This window comes from Cyrtonyx montezumae, unplaced genomic scaffold (assembly GCF_038088225.1).
Source record: "Cyrtonyx montezumae isolate F1298 unplaced genomic scaffold, pur_monq_1.0 scaffold_5, whole genome shotgun sequence".
Taxonomy (NCBI): Eukaryota; Metazoa; Chordata; class Aves; order Galliformes; family Odontophoridae; genus Cyrtonyx; species Cyrtonyx montezumae.
Window position 1 is genome coordinate 16,722,753 of NW_027072056.1, and position 25,894 is coordinate 16,748,646.

The 25,894-nt window shown below is 43.8% G+C and overlaps 1 protein-coding gene across 1 annotated transcript; it reads left to right on the top strand.

Moving 5' to 3' along the window:
- The first annotated feature begins 1,162 nt into the window (after positions 1 to 1,162).
- Positions 1,163 to 24,343, top strand: GNB4 (G protein subunit beta 4). Its single transcript, XM_065748369.1, has 10 exons — positions 1,163 to 1,245; positions 15,340 to 15,438; positions 16,376 to 16,414; positions 17,149 to 17,255; positions 18,121 to 18,184; positions 18,913 to 19,075; positions 19,287 to 19,353; positions 19,473 to 19,674; positions 20,879 to 21,095; positions 21,842 to 24,343. The coding sequence occupies exons 2-10, from the start codon at positions 15,382 to 15,384 to the stop codon at positions 21,946 to 21,948; spliced, it is 1,023 nt and encodes a 340-aa protein (XP_065604441.1). The 5' UTR covers positions 1,163 to 1,245; positions 15,340 to 15,381; the 3' UTR covers positions 21,949 to 24,343.
- Positions 24,344 to 25,894: the final 1,551 nt, after the last annotated feature.

Sequence of the window (25,894 nt, forward strand, 5' to 3'; positions counted from 1 at the left end):
TATAAAATGTTTTAATTTGCTCCACTGGAAGGGCAAAGACTGGTAATTTCATAATATGCAGCTACCTAAATATCATCTGAACATTTCTGGGGCTTTGTTTACTGCCTGTGATTTTCCAGAGCTGCTCCAAAAGAGAAGATGAGAAACGGTATGTTCATCTGGGGACCATATCTTGTCAGCAATCGCTGCTCAGAAAGACAAAGATTGAATTAAGAAAAATGTAAGGGAACAAGCTTAGTTTAAGGAGAACTGTCTTGGTGCCCATATGTTCCTCTTATGAAAAGATAAACGACTTTTACAGCATTACAGTGATTCTGAAAAAAATTATTTTTCTTCTTCGGCTAAAGTACAACAAAGTAAAACCCACTTCGTGTCGCTTTTTTTTCCCACGCGATCACATTAAATGCAAAGTAAACGTATCGCTGAGAGACATCTGTCCTTCGGTGAACGGAGCGCGGATGTATTGGCAGTGGAGGGAAGCGGGACACGGATCTCGCATCGAAGGCAAAGCTGAGACAACACGTTTGAGTCAGTTCAGGGATGTGCACAACAATTTCAAGAGCCAGGGCAGGTTGAGGGGAGGGCACCCACGGAGGCGTCCCAGGGGCACAGCAGGGCCCGGAGTGCTGCGGCACAACGCGTGGGCTGCGGCGGGGGCCTGGCAGGCTGCAGGCACTGGGGAGCAGCTGTTCTGCCGCGATGAATCCGTGTCGTGGATTCACCACGGAAGGCCACGGGTCTGCGAGGGATACGGGATGTGAATATCCGTCCGTACGCATCACGGCCGCCCTTGTTAGGGCCTGGCTCTCTGCCAGAGGGCGGTAGGCACGGAGCCCTTGGACACCGCTCCTCGACGCAGCGCTCGGGTGGTGCAGTGCGGAGCCGGACTGCCCCAAAGCGCGGGCTGTTCTGCGCTCTGTGACACGCTACTCCACATCCGCAGCCCGGAGCAGCCACTCCCGGCACTCCTCGCAGAACAAAGCGCTGCGGCGCGGCCATAGGGAGCGCCGCTCGGAGGCGCCGCCGCGGGCACCGCCTGAGGGCCCCCGCCCCGCGAGGCCGCCCCCGGGGGGTGGGGGGCGCTGTCTCTTTAAGCGCTCTGACGTCAGCGCGGCGCCGCCATGGCAACGGCCCGTCACGTTGCCTGGGTCCATGCGGGAGGAGGAGGAGCTCCTCCCGCCGCGACCGAGCGCCATGGAGGCGGCGGCTCGGTGACACCCGCGCGGACCGCCGCACGGACACCAGGTACTGCCCGCCCGCACCCGGGCCGAGGCGGCGGGCGGACGAGCCCCAGGGGCGGGCGGACGGAGCGCGGCCGGTGGGGCGAAGCCGCGCGTCCATCGGGGTCTGCGAGGGCGGCCAGAGGAGAGCCCCGAGGAGAGCCCTCGCAGCGCTGGAGGACGCGCGGCGGAGCGCTCCCCGCCTCGAGCGCCGTCGCCCGGGGTAGGCTCGGCTCCGTTCGTGTGGGGAGGGCCCCCTCGAGGCAGGGCCTGGGGAAGCCCCTCGGCCGCCCCGGGAGCTGCCCTCGGCCGCCGCGCCCCGCCCATGCCGGGCGGCTCCATCCCTTTGGCGGGGCGGGGCGGGGCGGCGGGAGCATGGGCGGCACCACCGCGCCGCAGCGCCGGGGGGGAGGAGGCGGCGATCGGAGGGGAGAGCGCAGCCGGGAGGGACGGGGAGACCGAGCTGAGGCGGGCGTAGCCGCCAGTGCGGCCCCAGCTCGGCCGGCAGCGCCGCGACCCGCGCGCAGCAGGTACAGGTACAGGTACCGGTACCGGGCGGGGGGCCGGGGGTGGGCGCCGAGCCCCGGCCCCTGCAGCTCCGTCACACCCCAGGGCAGGGCGGGGCGGGGCCCCTCTGTGGAGCGGGGCTCGGGTGGGGAGTGGGGACGAAAATCCGCGTCGGGCACCGCGTTCCTAAAGCCGCCCGCTTCGATTCGGGGCGCACCGGGGACGGCGTGGGGGCGGCGGAGCGGTTCCTGCTGCCCGGAAGCCGTCCCGGGCTGAGCTGCGCTGCGGGAGCGCCGCAGCCGCAACAGGCAGCTCCGGGCTGCTTATCTGCTGGGGAGTGCGGGCAGAGTTCTCTCCCTGCTTTATTTGCGTTCCTTTTCTCCTGCTGTCTGGCACTTGTTTGGGTTTTGTGTTGTTTTTTGTTTTTCCTACCGGCGCTCGTTGGAGTGCTCTGTAAAATCCAAGTGGGATAACGGGGCTGAGTTGGGCGTGCAGGCGCTGTCTGTGGAGGTGCTCCGTCTGTAGGAAAAATGCACCGTCATGAGGTGCTGTGGTGACACGCTTCCGAGGCACAGCGTTGGTTTCTGCGTTCAGATTTTTTATCTACTTCTTTTTGCAGTGTCTGCTCTTTTGTCTGCACTTAGCACTGAGGTGATCATCTGTATAATAGCAAAGCTGAGTCGGAGTTGAGGAAAAAAATGCTTGATCTACTTATGTGCAATAAATTTCTGAACTAATAGAGCAGCAGCTGCTCTCCAAGTACTAGAAAAGGGAGGGAAGAGGTTGGCAGAGTGATCTGTAGAGAAAAGGCAGGTAACCAGCACTAAAATAACACCAGAGAACAGTTGGGAGAAGTGAGAGCTGGGTCAGATAGTTCTGTTTTTGTATTCTGTTGTAGTTCTGTGTTCCAGTCCAGGCCCCTTATTGAGAAACTGGAGTTCTACTGAGATTCTAGATGGGAGCAATCGTGTGGCACAGAGAAGCAGCATGCTGGTAGCTGGGATCTTGCTATGCAGCTGTCACTGTGGGGTTGGGCTGGTGCCCAGGGCTTCTTTTCCTCACCTGCAGTGTTACCACAGCAGAGTTTGGGGTGCCTGCCAGAATGCCCTGCCCTTCTCTGATGTAGATGGGGACCTAGGAGTATCGGTAGCTCTTGCAGGGGGTTAAGTGGCTGTTGGGGGATGTGGTGGGGATATCTGGGGGTGTGAGTGTGCAGTGGAAACTTAACTGTGTGCTCTGACTGTTGGTAGAAATAGTGGGAGTGATGTAGGAGATGGTCACTAACCCGATAATCGCTTGGCAGGTACAGCATGTGGAACTGTTAGTTAACACTGGGGGAACTCTGAAGTAATGTTAATAACAACAGTAACAACAAATCAAAAACCAAGCAACCAAATGTGGAAAGCACTTAAAATTCTAGAAGTCTCCTAATGAGATGGAAATCTTCAGCTTTTTTTTATGCAGTGCTTGTGATTTTTGTGTATGATAGCTGTGATGAATTTAACTTGCATTCCCACAGGACAGGCTGATTTTGTCTTGAAGGAAGAGGGTGAAGAAGAGGGAGATCTTACATATAAAAAAACTTTAATGTTACATTATACAAAAAAAGACATCTCTGTGAATTGACGTCATCAAAGTGATGCAGAGAATAGTAGATGCTCTCTTGTTAAACCCTTCCCCAGGTGTTTGGGAAGTTGCTCTCAATTGACTGCTCGGGTCATATAAATCTTATGTAGAAGACGGTTGGCTGTGTAATCTGTTATATTTATGTGGGATAATGAAAGTTTCGATTGTATCTTAATTTTCCTTAGCTGAGTACTCATATATCTAGTGTTTAATTTGTCCCCATATTTTATTTTTCATGCATTTTTTAAAGAAAAGCCTGGGATTTACAGACAACATGAGGAAAAACTTGCTAAACATTTTTGAATGCAGAGTGCATAGTTCTTTCCTAGAACATCAGGTGACCTTTAAAATGCCACAGAATTTATGGATATAAGACTTTGAGGGTAAAATAAGAAATAAAAACAAAAGCAGAAAAAAAAACCCCAATGTAGTGTGCTGTAAATCTTTCTCAGTTACTGTCTTCTCTGTCACAGTCATAAATTAAGGCTGTGTTGCTGAAGACAGGTTTGTTTGATGTATTGTTTCTAATCTCAGGAATTGCTTTAGAAAATCTCATCAGACCAGTAAGAAATTCAAAATCCCTGGGCCTTGTCATGCAGCTCTCACTTGTGGTACGTAAATGCTCATGGACAATGATAATGGTATGATCATTTATTATATTTAATGCTGTCAGAAAACTTAAATCCACAGATCAATGCGATTTCTGAGTGCCCTGAACTTGCCTTTTTCAAAGTATGAGCAATGTTGCTAACCTAAATTTTTCTCCTCTTTGATTGGATGCAGAGATGTCATTTCATCCTCTGAAGCATGAAGTTATATTTGTTATTGTGTTCTCGTATGAAACTTCTGTGTTTTGTAATCCAGTGTTTTGTAATGGAATTTATGTGAAAGATACTGAACGGAGCTAAAGCAGTCATGAAAAGCATGAATGTATGCTGTTCTCTTAAGGTTGTGGTTTGGTTATCTGAAGGAGCTTCATAGAACTTTCTGGATAACAAGAGCCACTGCTATACAAAGCTGCAGCTTTTAAAATAAAATAAATAAATTAAAATCTCTACTGTTTCGCATTGCACTGTTTAAGCTCAGCAGAGTGCAAACATTGAGATGTTCCATGTTTGAAGAGAGCCTGAAATGAAAGATCAAGAGGTGAACTTCAAAGTGTTTTGAATGGATCTCAATTTGGATATCACCTATGATGCCTGATGTTCTGATGGCTGCATTTAGTGTGGGGATACTATGAAGATGAATGAAAACTGACCTGAGGGGTTAATTAAGTACATATAGTTGGCCATAGTTATGTCAGTGAAGGCGGTTTCATTTCCTTTAAAATGTCTCAGCTTCCCAAAGTGTGCCAAATGCTGAGATACAGTAAATCCAGTTCTGATTCAGTTACTCTTAAGTCTTGCAGTCTGTCACCACATGAAAGGGCTTCATCTGGGAAGGAGAGAGGGAGGTACCTGACAGTAACAAATTTGTTAATTTGAAGGTAGAATAGGTTTGCCAGTTTCCTGAAGCTGTAGTTTTCCTCTCCTCATTATGTCGGATCTCAGACAAATACTAATCATATGGACCTTCAACATAAGCCAAGTCTTTGAGTCATGCTGAATGCTGCTGTTTAGAAACACTGTCAAAAGAGCTGAGTAACGGTAAGATTTAGATGATATTTGTATGATTTTCATCTTTACATGTGGAGGGAAACAGCATCATCAATCCTAGTATCGAATGTGTTTCTCATGTGAGGTTGAAGTTCTTGGAGCTGCTCTTTGTGAATGGCTCAGCATCCTTGGGAAGACCAGCTAACTTCATCGTCACTACCAGCCCTAGGGACTGCTGGGCACACTGGGTTTGTTTTCTAGTGCAAGTAGCTCAAACACTCAGCGCCTCAGCTCACTGCTCTGTGCATGAGGGTTCTGTCAGTGAGGTTGCATTTGGTGCATTACTGCCCTGAAGAGCTGGAATTGCCATGTGCACATTGGAGGTTGTACCCTGAGGCAGTTTGTTCTGGGATATTCATTTTGAAACTCAAAAAACTCATTTTGTGAATGCTGTGAGAGCTGTGGCCAGACTTCAGGTGGCCTCTTGGCATTGGGATGTCGTGATGCCCAGAAGTGAGAGCTGTGCTCCCCTGCCCCATGGGTACTGCTTTTAAGCTTGAGCAGAACACTTCAGCAGGTTGAGGGTAACCTGATGGCTGACCCAGCAGGACTCAAACCTTTGAACTGGTTTTCTGCTGCCCTCTATTTTTCTTTTCTACTGAACTGATTACTTCTAGTATAAATGATTTGTCATTTTTGTTTTGGGTCAAAATTGAAATGCAGTTTTTGATGGATTTGTCCGCATCTAGTCTTGCATTAAAACTGAAGATGCTTATTCAAAACATATAATACTGTTAAAACATGTTTAGTATTTAAAGTTGATATAACTGAAATAAATCATATTTGATACAAGTCTCTTTCTGGTGGCTGTTTGTCGTGACTGATGTGGTTGTTGATGTTAGCCAGTTTTAGAAAAGGAAGGCTTTTTCCTTCAGATTCTTGATTTCGATTGAGGTGAGTTGTTAGTGAGCTGAAATAAATACTCAGATTGCACAGAGGTGCTACACATGTCAAACTCTCATTTAGCACACTAAATTTAGAGCTGTAATGTGCATCTAGTGACTTTGATCGCTCTGGGTGATTTGACTTAATGATTTTGACAGTGCAATACAATGTGTGAATGCTAAACTTTCAGCTCTATGGTGCAGGGTTATTCAAAAAAGTGTCTGTTATCCCCTTCCCCAAAAAAAGAAAATGGAAAAAAAATACAAAATAGGCTTAAACAAATGTATTTATCTTCTGTATTGAAGTGTAAATTGGAGTCCCTTCCTTTACATGTGCATTTGGGTGGTGGGAAGGAAAGGAAGTAAGAAAGCCCATAAGCTTTGTAGCTCTCTCAGCATTATGTACATTTTGAAAAATAGCAGGACCGAGTGCAGAAAGATGTTAGGTCTGTGTGGTATAGACCATGTGTCCAATCTGCTGGGTTTATGTTGCCCTCTTTTTTTGTGTGTGTGCGCTCAAATAAAAGAAGCATATATAATGTATGAAAACCAATATTATATTTTACATGCAGCCCAAGACAATTCCTCTTCGCTCAGGGCAGCTCAGGCGAGTTCAGTAGGTTGAACTCATTGTCAAGACACTGTGTTGTCAATACTATTTTACTTCCACTACAGAGATAGGAGGGGGAGATGGGTGCCCCTAGCAGTGTTGGGTGAGAAGATTGGCGTTCACATGGAAGTGCTACTGCATTTTTATAGGGGATTAAGTGCATTTAAGTACTTCTCGTGAGTGACTGTTAGAGGGCAAGAACCTTCTTTGCAGTTGCTCTTTTTAGATTCTTTCAGTAGCTTAGATACAAAGAGCCTAAAAAAAAGAAAAACAACAACAACAAGCAAAAAAAGAACAATCTAAATCATGCAGAATGAGGTGGTCAGGAAGTAAAGCTACTGTTTTGGGCACTACAAACACAAGCTCAATCTCCAAGGTACGCAACAGAGAAGGGGAAACTCTTTCATCTAAGAAGCAGCCTAAAAGAGGGAGCTGGATTATTTTTAGTACGGTACAAGTCCCAGTAAAAGCACTCTAAATGACTGTAACTGTGTCAGCTCTTCAGTGCTGCTCCCCAGATGTTGCTAAGAAGGACTAACTTGGGTAGGTCAGGTAGCTGGGGACTGCAAGTCATTTTGAACCTTTTTTCCCATCATCTATTGTTTTGTTACGAATGCTGATAGGCATCAGAAGTAAAATGTACTTTAAAAAGAGATGAAAGAAAACTGACTTCTGCCAGTGGTGTTAATTCAGAAGCTTGAACAATTTGCTGCTCGCAGTCTCCGCAGTATCATTGTAACCCTGGTTTGCAGACTTTCCCAGTGACTCCATCAAAAGGATGGGCAAAGTGCTGAGGTCCTCAGCAAACAGTTCAGTTGTTTGGGGGGTGCACTGGTGTTATTAGCATTTGCTTTTTCATTGATTCAGATAACGTTTTGCTTTGCACTCATCTTCTGGAGCTGGGAATTTAAGAACATTGAGCTATTTCTACTGATCTTTCAGCCACAGATGCTGAAGAAGACTCAAAAGCAATAGTGTGTGTGTCCCAAAATCTAGAAAAAAAATCTAGAGGAATGATGGCTGCTTCTTGGTGAGGGCTGGAGACAATGTACTCGGCCGAGTTGTTGTTGACCTAGCTTGCTTTGAGATATGCTGGGATCATTGATGAGAGTAGAAGTTCTGGTGGGGTGGGCAGATAACCTCCAGCACTGTGGGTCTGTGGGCTCTGCAGTGGCTGCGTGCTTGGCAAATGCATCTTGTCTGTAGCTGTGGGCTGTGTGTCCACAGAGGAATCCTGCTATTTATAGTCTAATGAATGTCATGCCTTCATAGAAAAATTCTCTCTTTCTCTCTTGTAATTTAAAGAACAACTGTAAAAGTGTGTCACATTTGCAATGATTGTTTCTGGTGGGAGCTTGTACTTCCTTCCTTTTTTTTTTGCTTCCATCCTCTTTTGAAAACTTCATCTGGGACTGCTTTCTTTCCAACACCCTGTTAGGTTGTTTTTAACTTTTGGCAACTTAGCTCTATATGCTAATGTTACCTAAATATATCTGTTCTTTTTTCCTTGTGTTTTGGGATATGATCTCTAAAAATACATTTGGATTTTAAGGCATCATAACAGCATGAAGCAGAATGAGTTGCAAGCTCAATTTACAACTTCCTGTTAACATAATGCCAGCTTTATCTAGATGTGTTTTTATCTTGTCTAAAAGCTTTCTGCTAGATACAATCAGTATGTTAAAAATACCCTTTCTAGAAAGACAGACGTTACTTTGAGAACCCGGTGATGGTGAAGATAGTCCTGCAGCAGTGATACGTACAGCTTTAGCAGAGCATCTTCCTGAAGTGTTCAGTGTAGTTAGTTTGAAAAGAGGCAATACTGCATGAGGAACATCAAAAGCAGTTCCCAACAGGATAAATATCTGAAACTGCATCTCGTCACAAGTGGTGTCTGAAGTAGCTACACAATCTCTGTGCTATTAATCCCTTCATGCATTAGTAAGGGGGAAAACTGGTGCTTGAACAGAATTGTCATTTTCCAGTATGGTATTTAAAGTCATTCAGTGGTGCTCTGTAAAGCTGAGTCTTTTGATAGATTTTAAGGCCCATGACAATAAGCGTTTCTTATATAAATATATATAAACTTCTTTTTTTTTCTTTTTTTTTTTTAAGCTTATAATTGTGAATAATTGCCCAGAAACGTATTTTGAACCATAAGGGAATTTAAAATTAGATGTGAGGGCAAATGCTTTATCCGATATTTGGGTAATCAGTATAAAAAACAAATGCTTATATTCCCTTGTTTCCTTATGAAGGAGTACAGCTGTATGCTGAATGTTACAGCTGCATAATTGTGTGAGCTGCATAATGCCTCGCTGTAGCTTTGGTACCAAGGGAGCGTGTGTGTAGGGCTGAATGGTGAGGAGGAGGGAAGGGTGCAGAAGACTATGTATAGATCAAATGCAGTTGTTTTTTTTTTTTTTTCCAGGCTGATGGATACATCTGAAAGGAAGCAATGTGTATTTGTAGTTGGTACTGCTGGGTTTTCTGCTCCTGGAGTGTGTGAGAACACTCTACTCTTGAGATCTATCAGCCAGAAATTATTTCAGTCAAGCATACAGTCATCTGCGTGGATCAAGGCTCTTTCCCTGCAGACACTATTAGTTTCTCTAAATGTCTATCCTCACCAGCTTTAAGCCTAACATTTTCTGTGTACTTAGTGGCTGTTATGTGTACTGTGCAGTCTGCACACTCTTAGAAAACAGGAGGCTGCTGAAGTAGCGCTTTGTGCCTGTAGGAGCCAGAGCAGACCTTATGTGCATCTCACTGCTTGGCTCTACAAACTGAAAGGCACTGTGCCACTTCAGCCAGTGTCATTGCACTAGCCCCTTACACAAATCTCAAATCAGGCTTGTAGAGGTGGACTTTAACACAAGCCACTTCAAAATGGCTTTGGGTTGTCCTTCTCTCTTTGCTGTGAGAAGTGTACTGGGCAAGTTGGTAGATTAGCTGCTGGGGTTAGCTGAGTGAAGAGGCAGCCAAAGTAATATCTTGGCTCGCTGGTCTGTGTGTGCCCACTTGTCTTTTCAAGGAGAAGGTTGTACTGGAACCATCCCTGTCTTGTTACTAGGGCTTACAAGTTGGAAAACTTCACTAAGGTCCTTCTTTGCCACCGCTTAAACTCTTTTGGACTGTGAAGTGTTCGTGACATTGAATAATTCCTTCTCCCTGTGTTTCTAACGCTGAATTCCTTGTTTTTCTAGAATCTAGTGTGAGTTGGCAAAGATGAGCAAGGGGTTTTGGTATGTTTTACAGATGTACTTGGCTTACACTTTAAGATGGATCTTAGGAATAAACTCATGCCTCTGGGCTTACGACACTGATCTAATAAACGTTCAACCTATCGTGCGAGTACGACTACAAGCCTGCAGTCACTGGTAACTTTTTATTTCACAGTACTGCCTAACCTGTAACTTCCTTTGCCTGTTTTGTGACTGCTGTTAACAACCTCAGTATTTGTCAGTCTGTTTGCCTTCCATGGAGACTGTAATCAAACCAGCGATCGGAGGTGGAGGCGAATGCAGCGAGCTGCTAGAACCCACCACCGCACGCGTTCGCCTTCTCACGTGCAGCTGTGCACGCACGGTGTTGGCCGTGCTGCCAAAATGGCATTGATTTACATCCAGCAGCAAAGCTGTATTAAAACCCCAAGCAATCTGTATGGGCGCAGTAGCGGATCCTTATATTCTTTATGGTGGATAGGAGTGCAGGGTGTTCCAGTGGAGGACGGGAAGCAGCAGCACTGGCCTGGCCCTGCTTGTGCTGCAGTTGGCACACTGAGAGTAGAGGCAGTTATCATGTCCCACTGAGTGCTTGTTTGCTTGCAGGTCTCTTTTGTCACGTTGCCTTCCAGCTGTACATGAAACATTGAGCATGTATATTCATCATTTCCTTAAAATTCAGTGTTATCTGTTAGAGAAACGGGTCTTTAACTAAGTTCTGCTAGTGCCATTCCTCTGAGAGGCGTTGGTTGATTATTTCCTGTTTTTGTACCAAAGCTATAATGGAGACGTATCGCTTTAAAACACTTCCAAAATGTGCAGAAGTGCAACAATAGTGGTGACCTCAGAGAACAAGGTCACACCCAGGCTCGTTTCCTGTTTTGTTCTTGGGGAAACCAGGCCCTGTGAAATGCTGGAGAGCCCGGGGTTAAATGTGTGTGCTCTGAAACCCGTGCAGCTGCTTGCTCGTGGTACAAAACAAAAAATCTTACAGAACAATTCAGTTATGATTTCTAATCTTATTTTTTAAATGCTAATGATTTTTTTAAAAATTAATCATTATTCTGCTCCTTTCTGAAAAGTCTGTGGTGTTTCTCCCCAGCCAGCTTAAAGTGGTACCTTTCAAAAGCTACACAAGGGCAGGAGGTGCACTGGGGAGGTTTGGAAGAGAGAAACAGGAAGAGAAAGGTACACTAACTAAATCATGAACGAGATTGCACATCTTATGTGATGTTACTTCAAATTGTGCCTGCTTGGATTTAGGTGTATTTAGTGTATTGATTCAAAAACTCCTTGGAAAATTGAGTATCAGGTAGGTGGAAAGCACACGTGGTCTTCTCCATTCATGGCTTCAAGGAGACACAAATGAGCTGAGCTGCCTAGTTCTCAAATATTGTCGCTGGATGAGGAAATATTCTATGGAATGCTTCTTTGGCACATCCCAGATATACAAACTATTGCTCTGCCTATGCTACCAGAGCTCAGCTTTGGAGAGAATCCTGCTGTCTGCCACTGCTGTGCAGCACGCTGTGCATAGGCTGTCAGCAGCGATGGGCAGCAGGCAGCTACCTGCAGCGTGTGGAAGTTCAGTGAAGCCTGGATTTGTGTGTTACCAGTATAGCTCACTTGAGAGAGAGATGCAGTATTTCTTGGTGCCATTTTCCTATATTTAGCAAAGTGTTATAGTTAGCATTCCATATGTTTAGCCACCTGTGTGATCAGTAGCAGTGATGATCGCATGGAAGCTGTGTGAAGCCTCCTGCCTTGCTTTCCACTGCTGTGTATTTATTGCACATGTGATCTTCAGCATATGTGTTGAAAAATGGAGAACTGATATGTATAGCTGAGCACTTCAGTTTTGAAGGACTGCTTTTTTGGTGCTTTTTTTCCTTGAATGATCCTTTAGTTGGTAGCTTTTTAGGCTGCAGGCAGTCAGACTGTTCTTTTTTTGAGTCTCCTTAGTCGAGTTATATCTGATACAAAAATAGCAGTGCTTTGTTGTGGGGAGGAGTGTATTTACACTCCTCTGCTTTTTTTTTTTTTTTTTTTTCCCTGTCTGTGTGGCGATTTTACATAGGAGCAAGCTAAATGAAGATGTTTTTTAAAGAAACCAAATTACTTACAATCCTTGTTTGTATACTGTAATCTTCTCTGGACAGAAATAGCTCTCCTTTGCAGCACCGAAGGTTCCTATCGCTTTGTACCCAACTGCTCAGCAACCTGCCAAGTGTCAGCCACTTCCAGAGCTGCCTTGTGCTCTGCCCCTGAGTCAGCACTGTTCTGTCTGGGAGTGCAGGGATCCCTCTGGCACACATTGCTCCCCTGGCCCTGCTCGGGCTGTGCTCACCTGCTGCTCCAGGCAGCTCCTGGCCACGTGCAGTCCCGGTACCCCATGTCCTTGGGTGTGTTCAGAAGGAGGAAAAAGATGGCCTTTGAGTCAACGTGCTACAGAGAAAGTACTTTCAAGATGAGAACTTGGACTGATGTGCCTCTACCTGCCAATGGAGTGAAGAGCTAATTCATTAGCGAATGACAGGGCTGCTGAGTCAGGAACAGGATGAGGGATTATTGTCTCTGGAGCACTCAGGCTCGCTGGTGACTTTCGTGACACAGGATGTGCTGTGTAATCCTAGTTAATTATTTTGCCTCAAGAGGTGGCGATTTATTTTGATATCGCTGAATTCACTGCTCCATATTCTCCGAGGAAACCCACAGAGAGCATAGCAGAGCCTGCAGGGCCAGGGCTGTTGGGGGGGCAGAACTGTGCCACCACGAGGCTGTGTGATGGCAGCTCCTCGCTGCTCGCTCCCGTTACGGCCGGCACTGATGGGAAGCGTGTGGTGTCCTTGACCCCGTTTCCTGACTGCTTGGATGTGCTGCAGTGGTACAACCCTTGCCTAGCAGCATTATTAAGAAGTTCCTCCACTTCCTGTTCCTTATCCCCACCAGGCTGCTTCGCTGCAGCAGATACTGTTCATAGCACAGTGCGTGCACGTTGGGAATTGCACTGGAAAAGAAACCTCTGGCTTCATCTGATTTGGTTAATGGTCTGCACACTGTGCTGCACCTATGTCTTAACTATGGCTGCTGCTTTTTTTCTCACTTCTACCATGTCACCATAGAACCAGAAGCATCCATACCTGTGCACAAATTCCTGCTTTGCTGTGCCATTTTTGGCACCAGCCATGTGTTCACGTGGTGGTTTGCCAGCAGCTCGGAAGCAGTGCTGCTGAGTTAGTGCACATCTGGGAAAGGATCCGTGAGAGCTTCCTCCTCGCCCACTCCATTTCCCCAGTTTCCTGCAGGCATCTCAAAATAGCATTTAAAAAAAAATCCCAAGTGGAAGTGTCTTTCTCACAGTTCTGCTGAATGCTTCGGTGGATGACCATTGGAGCATGTGTGCTGATGCCGGTGTGATCTGCAGGCAGCCAGCCCAGCAAGGAGCTCCGGATGCACTTCACTCATGGTTAAGCTCAGCACCAAGTTTGTTCTCTGCAGTCCCCCTGTGCTTACTTATAGCTTAAGAGTATCTCAGAGTTTGATGTTCAGCTGCTGCAAGCTGCGGAAGAACGTTTAACTGGTTTGGCTGAGCTTAATCTGGCTTTCATAGCAATGCTGACTTGGAGGCTGTTGTATATGGTGAGGTATAGATTGACTTCAAAACACTGCAGCATCCCTGCTGAGCAGTAGCACCAATGGCCTTGTGTGTTTCAGGATATACTGATATTTCTAGGGCTTCTCAATTAAAAGGATTGGTTTTTTCTTTGTTGTTTGCTTGTTAAAGGAAAGGTAGGAAAAGGCATTGTCCTTTAATTGGCTTAGGGATTGATTCCAGAGACAGGTGAGTGGGAGGGTTTCTGAAGTTGGGTTATACCCATGTACTGCTGTGTACGGCTGTAACACTGTTTAAGCTGCTCAGCTGCTGCTGCAGTGTCACACAGAAGTGGCATTAGTGAGGAACAGTGCTGATACTAATGACATTATAAAGTCATTAACACTGACTTCATGGCTGAAGTGCAGTGATTGCTAGTGGTCTGTGAGCACCAGTTTTCTCCTACACTCACAGTGTTACTGCTGATAGAAAGATGCCCTGACGTCACCTACTTGTGGCCATTGTTTTGACTGTGGTACTTCTTTGTGGGTTCTAGAGCAAAAATGGGAAAGCATTTTTAAAAAGGAAAATGTGATGCTGTTGGAACTGACAGTGGTACTGTATTTCATAGAGGTACAGTATTCCTATCAACTGTATTAAATTAAAAGTGAACTTTAAAAACGATAGAGGCATTTGATCAGCAAGCATGCTAAAGCGATTACAGGTCGTAAAAATTGAGTTCTGAAATTGGAGATGTGTATGGATTCCATCTATCTTACACTGGCTGTGTACTAAGCAACCTTAAAATACTCTGGCTTCTGAAAGAGGACATTGATGGTAAATAAAGTAGTCTCTGAGAATATTCACTTACAGATTATAGTGTTGTGTAGTTGAGCAGAGCATGGGCTTTAGGAAGGGAAGGGTATGGGCTTCATAGTTGGCTTAGGGATAGCTGAAAAGGTTGGTTAGACTGAAGTCACCACGCTACTCGTACTGTAGGTTGGATTTGGAGGTGATGCAGTTTGTGTATGGTTATGGATTTACTCTGAAAGGATTTCACAGTGCTCTCTGTGGAAAGCAAGGAGATTCAGGTGAAAAACAAAAGAAATAAATAGATTAACAAAGAGATACTTCTATTTTACTGTAGCAGGAAGTGTTGTAGCTCTCAAACACTTACCTGTTAAGGGTGGTGGTTGTATCGCTAAGTTACCTGGAAGGAAAACGTTTTGCTGGAGGAGATGATTGAAGTCTGTACATGTGACCAGACTCCTGTGTCACTTGGTTGCATACTGCAGTGGGGGTAAGAAGGAGGACTGATTTGAGGAAACTGTAACACAGGCTGAAAAATGTTAATACAAAATCTGTTTGTTTTAATATATCAAAAAACTACCCTGAAAGTGTTCTTGCGTGTGACCTTGCTGCTTTTTTGAACCGTGGCTTTGTATCCTAGTTCAGATGAGAACTGCTCTGGGTTGCTGTGTGCTGTACCAATGTGAAGATGTTTTATAGATGTCTCCTTATAATCCCTGCTCACCGTGTCGAGCTTTTTAAATGAGGTCAGCATTGTGACTTGGCCAAGCAAATATGGGAAAAGTTATAGGAAGGTTTTCACCTTTAAAAATGAAATGAAAACTGCTTTGTGCATCGTGTGTGAGGATGCTCGATTGCAGCACTGTTGAGCTTAAAGGTTTTTTAGTAACCACTTCAGTCTCTGCTCTCTGTTGCCATCTTTGGGTGAGGACTGACATTCTTGGAGGTTGGAGGGTGGATGAGAAGAGCAATGCTATGAACACATTCGTTTACATTTTATAAAGTACTATGCTTTTGTTTGTTTGTTTTATATCCAAGATACATTTCATTTAACTGTATTTTTCATTATAATTAAGAAGTAGAAATAATTTGGTTTTGCCAGGATTATTAGGACAGTGTACTGAAGGAGTACCTATTTGGAGCTTCCTTAAAAGTAAAACGAATATGGATGTATAGTGATACTGAAACTTATTTCTCCTTCTTATTGGCAGTTTTTCTTTGCCAGTGGAGTGTGAAATAGAAACTGAAGCAAGATGAGTGAGCTGGAACAGTTACGGCAGGAGGCGGAGCAGCTGCGAAATCAGATCAGAGTAAGAATTGCTAATTGCTTATTTTCATGATGAAGTTCCTCCTTTTAAAGGAGTGATGTATAAGGATCATATCTATTACCAGGCAAATCTTTGCCTGCAACTTGGCCAGTCGTATGGCAAGTATGAGACAGATGTTGCTAATATCTCCCTTTAAGAAAAGTTGCTTTTTTCAGTTAAGATCACATTCAGAAATCATTTTATGCTGAACACTTTCAAGTGTTTCAGCTAAACTGAACAATTAAACTTGTTTAAAGTCCAGTGTATTTCTTTCTGGGGATGAAGTAAGTCCTGTGTGCTGGGGGATTTGCTGCTCTGGTATTTTAAACCCCTCCTGATTCCAGACGTCAACATTTTATAAATATTTCTACAGCTCAAACATTTTAAAAATAAGTTGAGATGACTTAATCCACTCTGAAGCTTGCATTCTGGGAGGAAGGCTATAATAAAGGGTGGTCAGAGTAAACACACCCTGAAAACGGTTCAAGTTGTATATCAAACAACTCTTGAGCAAGATCTTAAAGGATTTTAAGATCCTAGTCTGGGTGTTTTAATTCAGTTCCAAAATGCCATCCACCTGTGTTGGATGCCTGCCTCAGTAGTTGCAGAAATTGAGCTTTATTTGTAGAAATTACAGGGAACTGGGAAGGCTCGTGTAGTGGAAATGCTGAGTGATGGCCTGAGCACCTGGTGGGAAGACACTGCCAGCTCAGTGGAGCTCCAGTGCGTGCAATGTACCTGAGTGACCAAAATGGGTGGGTCCACCCCTTCCCAGACCCCATTAAAGGAGTTGGCAGTGGAGGTGAGGGTATTTCCTTGAGACCGTCCAAGGGTAAGCAGTATTTTGTAACTCTCCTTAAGTCCCACTTCCTCTGCTGTTCCTCACCTTGATGCTCAGTGTTGCGTTTTGGATTCAAATTGTTTTGTTCTTTTGTTTCAGGATGCAAGGAAAGCATGTAGTGACACAACTCTTGCTCAGGTATGTTCCTGATCCTGTGCATAGGTTGTTCCTTCATATTTAAATGCTGCAGTTTATGGCTGTAGCATACTCCTGTTTAGTAGCTGAAAGAATAGCAAAACAAGCATTTGGAAATGTACTATGTGCTGATGTAATTACTTTGGAATTGTGGGTGAATGAAATGAAGCAGTTAGACAATTTTTTTTTTTACCTTCATGCCTAACCAAACAAACAACCACACCAAAAAGTCCCAACCAACCAAAAAGAAAAAAGATCCACCATCATAGTATGTCCTGATTCCAACTTACCCTATCAACAGAGTGTGTCAGTTGTACTTTACTCTATTTAGAAGGATTTGGGTAAATGTCTTTTAGCTGTGTTTGGGAACAACAAAAACTTGGCATTTAGATTTTTGCCATGCTTGAAAAAGTAACAGTGCAGTAAATATTAGAGGATTTTCTTCCCTTGGTTTTAAAAGGGAACTTTCAGATTTGATAATCTGAAGTAGTCTCAGAATTATATAGTGATGCCTTCAGAAGCTTTTTAAAACTCCAGTTATAGTAATTATGATGTTATTCTTCAGTAAAACTTCTTCTTCCCCAGCGTTGCATGGTTTTTACACTGATACACTTTTTCTCTGTTGTGCTGTGTGCTGAGATAGCTTTTTGTTTTTAAATCAAAGTTTGAATGTTTAGTTATCATGTATATTAAAAATAGTTCTCAGTATCTCAAGGGTTTGTTGTATTTATTTTTAGATCACGACAAGTCTGGACTCAGTGGGTCGAATTCAAATGCGAACAAGGCGCACACTTAGAGGTCACCTAGCCAAAATTTATGCTATGCACTGGGGATCTGACTCAAGGTTTGTACCATTGGTCTTTCAGCCTGCAACTTGAGGCTTAGAAATAAGGTTCTCAACATCCAGTTTTGTGAGACGTGATATGGTCTTGGTGCTTTCAAGTGACCTTCATGGACCATGACTAGGATTTTCATTGCCTAGCTGTAGTTTGTTTTTGTAAACCCAGTGAGGACTGTGTAGTAGTAAGAGAGAAGCACTGAGTGAAAGGAGAGGTACTTTCTACTACCACAACCATTTTGCTTTTCTCTTCTTTCAGTTTTAACAAAGTTCTTGGGCTCTATTTAAGCAGAAGGGTTTTTGTGGTGAGGTGTATTTCCTTCAATGATGGACATCATATTTTCTGAGATCTTGGGTAACGATGTAACTTCTGTGATGACAGTTTTAAGACTTTTTAAGAGCAAACTTTATTTCACTGAAAAAAGATCTTTATGTGTATAGCAAAGAAAAGCTGTAATGCTTCTAGGAGGGACTTGTGTCACTCTGCGGACAGACACATGTTCATAGACCTTTGTGTTCTGTTCTGCCTTGTGTGGGTTTCTTTCCCCCTAAGATTTTTGTGTTTCTTTTTGTATAACTGTAGATTAAAAACAAAACAAAAATCAAACAAAAGCAGCAGTAGAGACGATGAAATGTATTTTAGGTCATTTTTGTCCATTGTTAATCGTGAGCCCTTTTGGACACAGAGATTAGTTCTGTGCTGTAACATACAGTTCTTTGCAGATTTTCCAACACATGTTGCACTTAATTTAAAAAAAAATGGCAGTAGTGAAAGTCTTTCTGAGTCACTTGGTAATCATGTGCGATATATGTCTATTTTGAGTTTTTTTTTGTTTTATATTAACTTATTTTACTCTCTGCTTGTATTCAGACTACTAGTCAGTGCTTCACAGGATGGAAAACTAATTATCTGGGATAGTTATACAACAAATAAGGTATTTATAATCCGTATCAATAATTCATGCATACTTTGTGTGTTTGGAAGTCAAAAATGAAGTGAAGGGGATAGAGTGATGCTTCTTTTTAACCTTCAGGTCTAGCTGTTTAGTGGAGATACACTGTAGGCTGTGTTTTGAAAGTAATAGTCCTTGGTGATACATAATGTCTTTCCTCTAGTCTGCTAGTGCAGTAGCTTTTAGCTGCTTTCAGCTGCCTCTGTGATGACGTTTCTTTAGCTGATCTGACTTTAAATTGTAGAAATATGCAACAGAATTTTAATGCTTCAGTTGTGAGTTCACGTGGGGTTGGGTGGAGAAGAAGCTTAGGCAGAGTGTGGGATGGTTGTTTGTTGGTGTAAACTCCAATTTCCATGGGTGCAGCCATCCCATTCTGTCACCTGTATTCAGAAACGGAAGAACTATACAAAGAAATCTCAGCAGAACAAACAAATGTTGGAGATGTTTAAGTTTAGAATAGCTTTACTATTAAATACTGTTGTACAGAAGTTCTGTATATATGCTCAGGAGACATAGTGGCATTTTTCATCCTGATACGTATATGAACATAGGTTGCAATGTGTTCTAAAAGGAGATAGCAAAATTTGTGATGCACAGTCTGTTCACTGTGTTTAATCTGCTGTAATCCAAGAATTGTTATGAATGACTGCAGTAAAACACGAGAGCAAAGGTGTGATGTAGCACTGATGAGCTCTGTCTTTCTGAAGATGCATGCCATTCCTCTGAGATCCTCCTGGGTGATGACTTGTGCGTACGCACCGTCTGGCAACTACGTGGCCTGTGGTGGATTGGACAACATCTGCTCCATATACAACTTAAAAACCAGAGAGGGCAACGTGAGAGTGAGCCGAGAGTTGCCAGGGCACACAGGTCAGCCACGTCCTCACGTCAGCTTCAGTTTTCTGGTTTTTGTGTTTCACTGCATCAAATGAAGCACTCTGACTTTGAGGTGTATTGTGAACTGTGAAATAGTTTTGTTGGCTTACAAACTAGCTGCGAGAGAACTTTAGTAACTTCTCTTGGATTATAACCTTTAGTTTAAACTCTCACATCTGAAATTTTCTCAACTGTTTCTTTTTAGGATATTTGTCCTGTTGTCGCTTTTTAGATGACAACCAAATTGTCACTAGCTCAGGAGACACCACTTGGTAAGTTTTTTCTCTCTCTCTCTCACCATATATATATTTTCCCTGTGCCCCAATTTGAAATAAAACTTTAGGTTTAAGTAACCAACGGCACTGTGTTAACGCTGTCACTTTCTCTGCAGCGCTCTGTGGGATATTGAAACAGGTCAGCAGACCACCACGTTCACTGGGCATACTGGTGATGTAATGAGTCTGTCTCTAAGTCCAGATATGAGGACTTTTGTTTCGGGTGCCTGTGATGCCTCCTCAAAGCTGTGGGATATTCGAGATGGAATGTGCAGGCAGTCCTTCACAGGGCACGTGTCAGATATCAACGCCGTTTGTGTAAGTGAGCATTCGTATTTCTGTGTGGGAATTCGTATTTCTGTGGGAGAGTGACAGCAATAGGTGCATGAATTTAGGTCACAATCTGTTGGTTTACCTTGATTTAAGATCTGTGACTTAGGGCGGAGTCTGTTAAACTTAGTATAATGAAGATTGTCTAATAACCTGTGATTTAGTTTATATCTGAAATATTACCGTTGTCTATGACGCACTGAAGTGTTTTTGGAATAGTTTCAGCTATGTCCTCGTTCAGCTGCTGAGAGCTTATCTTTTTTTAAGAAGCAAAGAACAGAGGATGGGAACTTTTAGCAGTATGACAGAGTGTTAAAACTGAAATCGTAGATAAATACGATGCGCTGAGAGGGAGCAGAATAGTCAAGCATCCTCATCTTACACCTTTTTGTTAAATAAAAGCATGTGTGGCACTTCGTGTTGGAAGGAGCTGGAAATGTGCTGGCAGGCCAAGTTAACATCAGTGCTTACGTTGAACGTTCATCCTTGGAATAATTTTGTAATATTTATAAACTGGATTATATTTCTTCTCTGTCATAATAACGCTATGTTCTGATCTGCAAGATGCAAGCTCTGATAAATAGGGAATGAAATCTAAGCTGCATCTGTTTTTGATAAACATGCAAAATTATTGAGGCTGAGAAAATACCAAAAGCATGACCTGTAGAAAAATGCAGTTCCTATACTTAGACCTGAATCCTGAGATGTGTTGAGCTCTTTTCGTTCCAACTTCAATCAGCGTGGCTGTTGTAAGACTGACTTTGATTTGGAGTAGATTTTGGCAATTGAATTGCTTGTTTGCAGTCTTCTGTCTCGGCGGAGCCAACCTGGCTGACCATCTTCAGAGGGAACATAGTGTACACTTCACATAGGTCTTCCTGCCCCACAGCCAGAACACAGCTACATTTTGTTTCGTTTTATGGGAGTGAGTTATATCCCTTTTGACGCCTGTTAAACTGTGTGCAGGAACTTGTCTGAGGAGGGGTGCAGTCATTCAGGTGTTCCCAGTGCTATTCTAGAAGTGTTTAATTGCATACTGCACCGTTTGCTAACATGTCTTTTTGTTGTTTAATGCATCATTCTGCCTTTGGTCACCCTGACAATATCACATTATGACGTTTTTGGAATAACGTGTGAGAAATGTGTTCTTCTGATGTCAAACTAACTCCTGTCTCTGAATTAAAACTTGCAGTTTTTCCCCAATGGACATGCATTTGCCACTGGATCTGACGATGCCACTTGCCGACTCTTTGACCTGCGTGCAGATCAGGAATTAATGATGTATTCCCATGACAATATCATCTGTGGAATCACTTCTGTAGCCTTCTCAAAAAGCGGTCGCCTTTTGCTAGCAGGTTACGATGACTTCAACTGCAATGTGTGGGATACTCTGAAAGGAGAGAGAGCAGGTAAGTGTACGTAACTGCAGTGGGCTGCAGTCATTTCGTGAGCAGGAGGTGGATATTGAAGATCTATGCAAAATGCAGGGCCAGTTTATTGTCAGTGCTGTTGCTGACATAACGAACTCTGCTTGCTTCCTGTCAGCACTGTTTCCCCTTGGAGTGATGTCTTGTCATTTTATTGCATTTGGTTGCATCTTGAAGTTGTTACAGTGCATTGGCCATCTTCTATCTCGGTGCTGCTCTAAGGGTTAAGGAACATCCACCAACGTTGCATTACACGTGTGGAAGGTTTATTTTGCTGAAATGTGTGGAACTAGGCAATACAAAATGATGCTTTTGCATCAACTCTGGTACCTATCACAAGCAGTAATGCTTCTGGTGACAGGAAAGTTGAGCACGGATAGAAGTAGTTTACCATAGACTTTTTGATTTGAGGACCTTACTTGCCTGCTGTTTGGAGAGGGGGGAGGTGGGCTTTCTCACTTGGCACAATAGCTTAAACAAAAAAAAATGGAAAATGAAAAAGATGGAGGCAGAAGTGTGTTTGTGTTATTGTTAATAACCTCACAGCTCTGTTTTGTGATATGGCTGTTGTGATATCGAGTTCCTAAGGGTAAAGAAAAGGGAGGATGCTTAGACCTCTTGTTAAGTACTTATCACCCTGTTGGAAGACTTAGCCTGGGGGGGGCAGAGGAGCAGCTGAAGTCCTTGATGCATCCTGTAAATATTAACGTTCAGTTGTTCTTTTCCAGGTGTCCTTGCTGGCCATGACAACCGTGTCAGCTGTTTAGGTGTTACTGATGATGGCATGGCTGTAGCTACAGGGTCTTGGGACAGTTTTCTCAGAATCTGGAATTAACTGGGAGCCAAACACATACATTCTCCACTTGAGACCTGGAGAGATCAATGCTGCAGCCTATAGCTGTGAAATAACATTTCTACCTTGTATTTGCAGGTGAAGATTTTCTATTCACTGATTATTACACAAAAAAGGCTTTCTGTAAACTAGAAAAAAAATCAAGTGAAGAAACAGGGGAGGGGGGAAGAAATCACTGACTTTTTAAAAGGGGCCAGCACTCATAATCATGGTGACCGACAAACTAAGAGCCAGTCCTTTTGTTTTTGATGGTTTGGTTAGATTGTCTTTGAAGGGTTTTTGCTTGTGCTCAGTCTGCTAATCCTGTACTTTTTTTTTTTTTTTTGTACATAACAGAATATAGACATTATAGCAGCCAACCATGTAACATTTGTCTGTATGTAAAGAAACGTTTGCATTTTTTAAGGAACTACATTTATAGCTTTGCTTTAACCTGAGGTGTCACTTCTGAGTTTTGTAGTGGATGAACTATATTCACTGTTTTAAATGTTCTTGTGAATTTACTGTAGATAAAGTGAAGCCAATGGTATGTATGTGTTTTTATAATGGAAGGCATTTGAATTTTTTTTTTATTTAGAGGCCCTGGAGACTCCCAGTTAATACCTACTGCCTTACTCACTCACTTCTTGACCTGCTTGCCTATTTTTAATCGTGGGGGTTCTTCCTTAAGCCAGTGGTTCCTGGTTCATCCATTGGCAGTGACAGCCTCCAAACACCAAGGAGTTAATGCCAGGCAGACTTGCAACAACAGAGGGGAAAAAAAAAAAGGTCCAGTTCCAGAAGTATTAGCCTCCTTACTGCGGCTTTCCGCATCTGCTGTTCTGCACAGCCCTTGGGTATGGAAACCAAGTGACCTGCACTGCTCTTAAGTGGCTGAGTGCTTTTCTTTTTGACAGTTCAGCTCTAAATGAGGCACTTTGGCCTGTCACAGGCTCCAACATGAAGTGATTTGCTGTGGTACTCGGTGTGCAGAAAGCAGTGTGTTTGCAAAGCCTGCTCAGTCACCCCAGCAAACAAACTCAAGAGAACTTTGCTTAAAGATTTAAATGTGCAGTTAATCACCTATAATTCCCCTCCAAACTGGGGGTTTGCCAAAGCATACCACAACCAAAAGTGCTTGTTGTCAGTTATGTGCGGTGTGAATTATGAAAGGAATTGTGTAACTTACAGTGAACCAAATAACCTTACTTACTTGTGTGGCCCTTTAAAACTTTGTGCTATAACGTTAGTGACTTGCTTGTTCTCCCGTGGTTACGGGTCTGTGCCATAGTGGCTCATTAGATGCTAATTGTTCTGCAGTTCTCACACTGTAAATAGCCATCTCCTTTTCCTGATTTATTCGGGTTTTGGTGTCAGCTGCTTAAAAATGACAGGTTCTGATTGAGTATGGTTGAGTGCAGGGAGAGGAAAATCAAGCGACTGATGCCCATTTGAAACTACCCAGGAAGACTGCTTAACTTCTTGGTGCCTGGCAGCGTGCTCGTGCCTGCAATGGATGTTCCCTTGGGAATCTTCAAAGCCTGTGGCATTTGAGGGAAGGGGAATCCATCTATGGGCTTTTCCAAAGTGACTTGTCTTAAATACATGTGAACTTTAAATTACTAGGTTGGAAGATAACGTTCATCTGCCCTCAGCTGAAGCTATGGGAGTCTGGGTGTGGCTGGGTCAGGCAGCAAATCCAAGTGCCCAGGATTCTGTAATATGCCAAAACAGAGGTGAATCTTTGTCAAGTTTATGATATTTGTAGTCCTAAATTTCAGAACTTCCAAACTGTGCCTGTAAACTTGCCATGCCTGAATGGCAAAGGTGCCAATCATGTACCAATCACAGTAAATTCACTTAAAAAAAAAGAAAAATGAAAGCAGCACATCTGGTGCTGCAGAAGTGTACATTTACTAACAGCAGATTGTGGTGCAGGACCAAAATCACACGGTGTTGTGTGTCACAGGAATTCCTCAGCATTTGCTTTTTGATGTGTGTGCGTTAACAGAACTATTAGGGAGTACTTGTTACTCTTTTAAATGAACAAGTTGAGATCTCGTGGGTTTGGTTCAATTTTTAGCGGTGCATTATTTTTCTTTAACTCACAGCTGCCTTGAGTGAATTGTTCTGAAAATTTGTTACTATGGAATTTTAAGAAAATATTCTTTTTCTAAAAGGTTTTTTTTTCCCATGGAAGTGTGTTTTGAACCAGTTTCCTAGCCAACACCGCTGCGAAGGCAGGTGCCATTTTCGCATTGTGGTGTTCACACAAGCTAGTTTCTACTTGTGAAACTACAGGAACCATTTTACAAATGTATATAACTTTTCTTAAAAGTTTGGGAAGACTGTAAGCGTGGTAATGGCTCTCGTACAGGGATTACTGTGCACACCTCCACTGTCACTGGCTGATGAGCAACTGGTGGATTCAGCTGCTAGAAATAGCTACTTGCCCGTGAGGTTTCCCAAAGCATCATTACAGTATCTGCTTCTGCTGTTTGGTTCCTGTGCTGCAGGGCCCACGGTGGCTCCTTTTTGTGTTGGGAGAATGTGAAGAGGCCTCAGCACAGCTGTGGAAACAGTACCTGATGCTTCTTGGGAACTTGTAGGAAGCTGGTGATAGATCCTGCCGAGGTGACGTTTGCTGTTTAATTACTGTCCTGTGTATGATCTAAGACTTAGAAACCTGCAGGCTCGATGTAATGCATTGTTGCTATTACAAGAGGCCAAACAATGAACTTGCACAAGTTGGTTTTCTTCTTCATGGCCGTCAGGGGTGAGCTCACTTGTAGAGTTGGATGTGGTTCAGTGGTGAAATGCTCAAACTCCCTCTAATATGGGGAAGTTAAAGGAAATTGGCCTTTGTAGGTTTTACTTAAAAGATGCAATTCCCAGCACTGCATCTCAGAGAAGGATCCGTGCCCCTGTGCCTGTGGTTAGTGTAGGCTCAGGAATGCAGCTTGTGCAAATTCAAACTGCTCCGTGGCAGCAAAACCCAGTGTGCAGATTGTGCAGCCCCAGTGGGTGCATGTTAAACTGTAAAAGCTTGTTGCCAAACCACACCGTTCTCTGAGTTTCACATACCTTGTGCCATTACAGAGAGTGCTGTGCCAAAACCAGAGGTGGCGAAGTAACTCATTCCCAGCCCCTCTACTGAAATCCTGTTGGTTATAGGTGGGAAAGTGGAACTCTGCTTTGCATAGCAGGATTTATTTCATTCCGGTACAGTTCTTTCTTTTGGCAGCATTTTCCAGTGTTGATTTCACTTTGCAGTAGAGGATTCTGAGGCAAACACCCTGGGCTCGTTCTGGTGTAGATTCAGACATCTGTTTATTGGTGGGGATGTCGAGATTCTGGGAACCACTGCACAATGGCATCGTGATGTGTACTCACACGGCACTGCAGTGTTGGCTGTTCTCTGTCTCCAGACCTTCTTCCAACCATCAGCACTCTGCCGCGTGAAGCTGCAGACACGGGGCAGCATGTGGCAGAGCTGTGCTGAGGCAGATCCTCAGGGGCCTCCCAGCCTGAGAGGGCCTGACCTGGACTTGGCGAAGCTGGGTGGATGTGACAGCTGGTCCTGGTGTGTACTGCTGTGCATGGGTTGGAAATAGTTAACTCTTCATTTTTGTCCCACAATGCAGTTGGCGTTACTTTGAGGTAGAATGAAACCATTGTGAAAACATTCCAAGCGTGCTTAGTCTTTCCTCCTCGAGGACACCGTCACCTCCACTAGGTTTAGTGCTGTGCTTTAAGATGTTGGTGAGAATAAGTATTGGCTAATTCAAATAGTTGGTATAAATGGTCGTGTAGCAGAATGACTGATTTTTGAGATAGCATTTCCTGTAAAAGTAATTAAGCATGGGTCGATGGTGCACTTTGTATACAGTACTCTGGCATGCATGCTGGTCAACTACTTCCTACACTTCAGAGGCACCAGAAGCCTTTT

Excerpts from the sequence above, each read along its gene's own strand:
- GNB4 (XM_065748369.1), top strand. The coding sequence starts at position 15,382 with ATGAGTGAGCTGGAACAGTTACGGCAGGAGGCGGAGCAGCTGCGAAAT. Across the intron at positions 17,256-18,120 it reads CACTGGGGATCTGACTCAAG|ACTACTAGTCAGTGCTTCAC; the intron begins GTTTGTACCATT and ends GCTTGTATTCAG. Across the intron at positions 19,076-19,286 it reads AGAGTTGCCAGGGCACACAG|GATATTTGTCCTGTTGTCGC; the intron begins GTCAGCCACGTC and ends GTTTCTTTTTAG.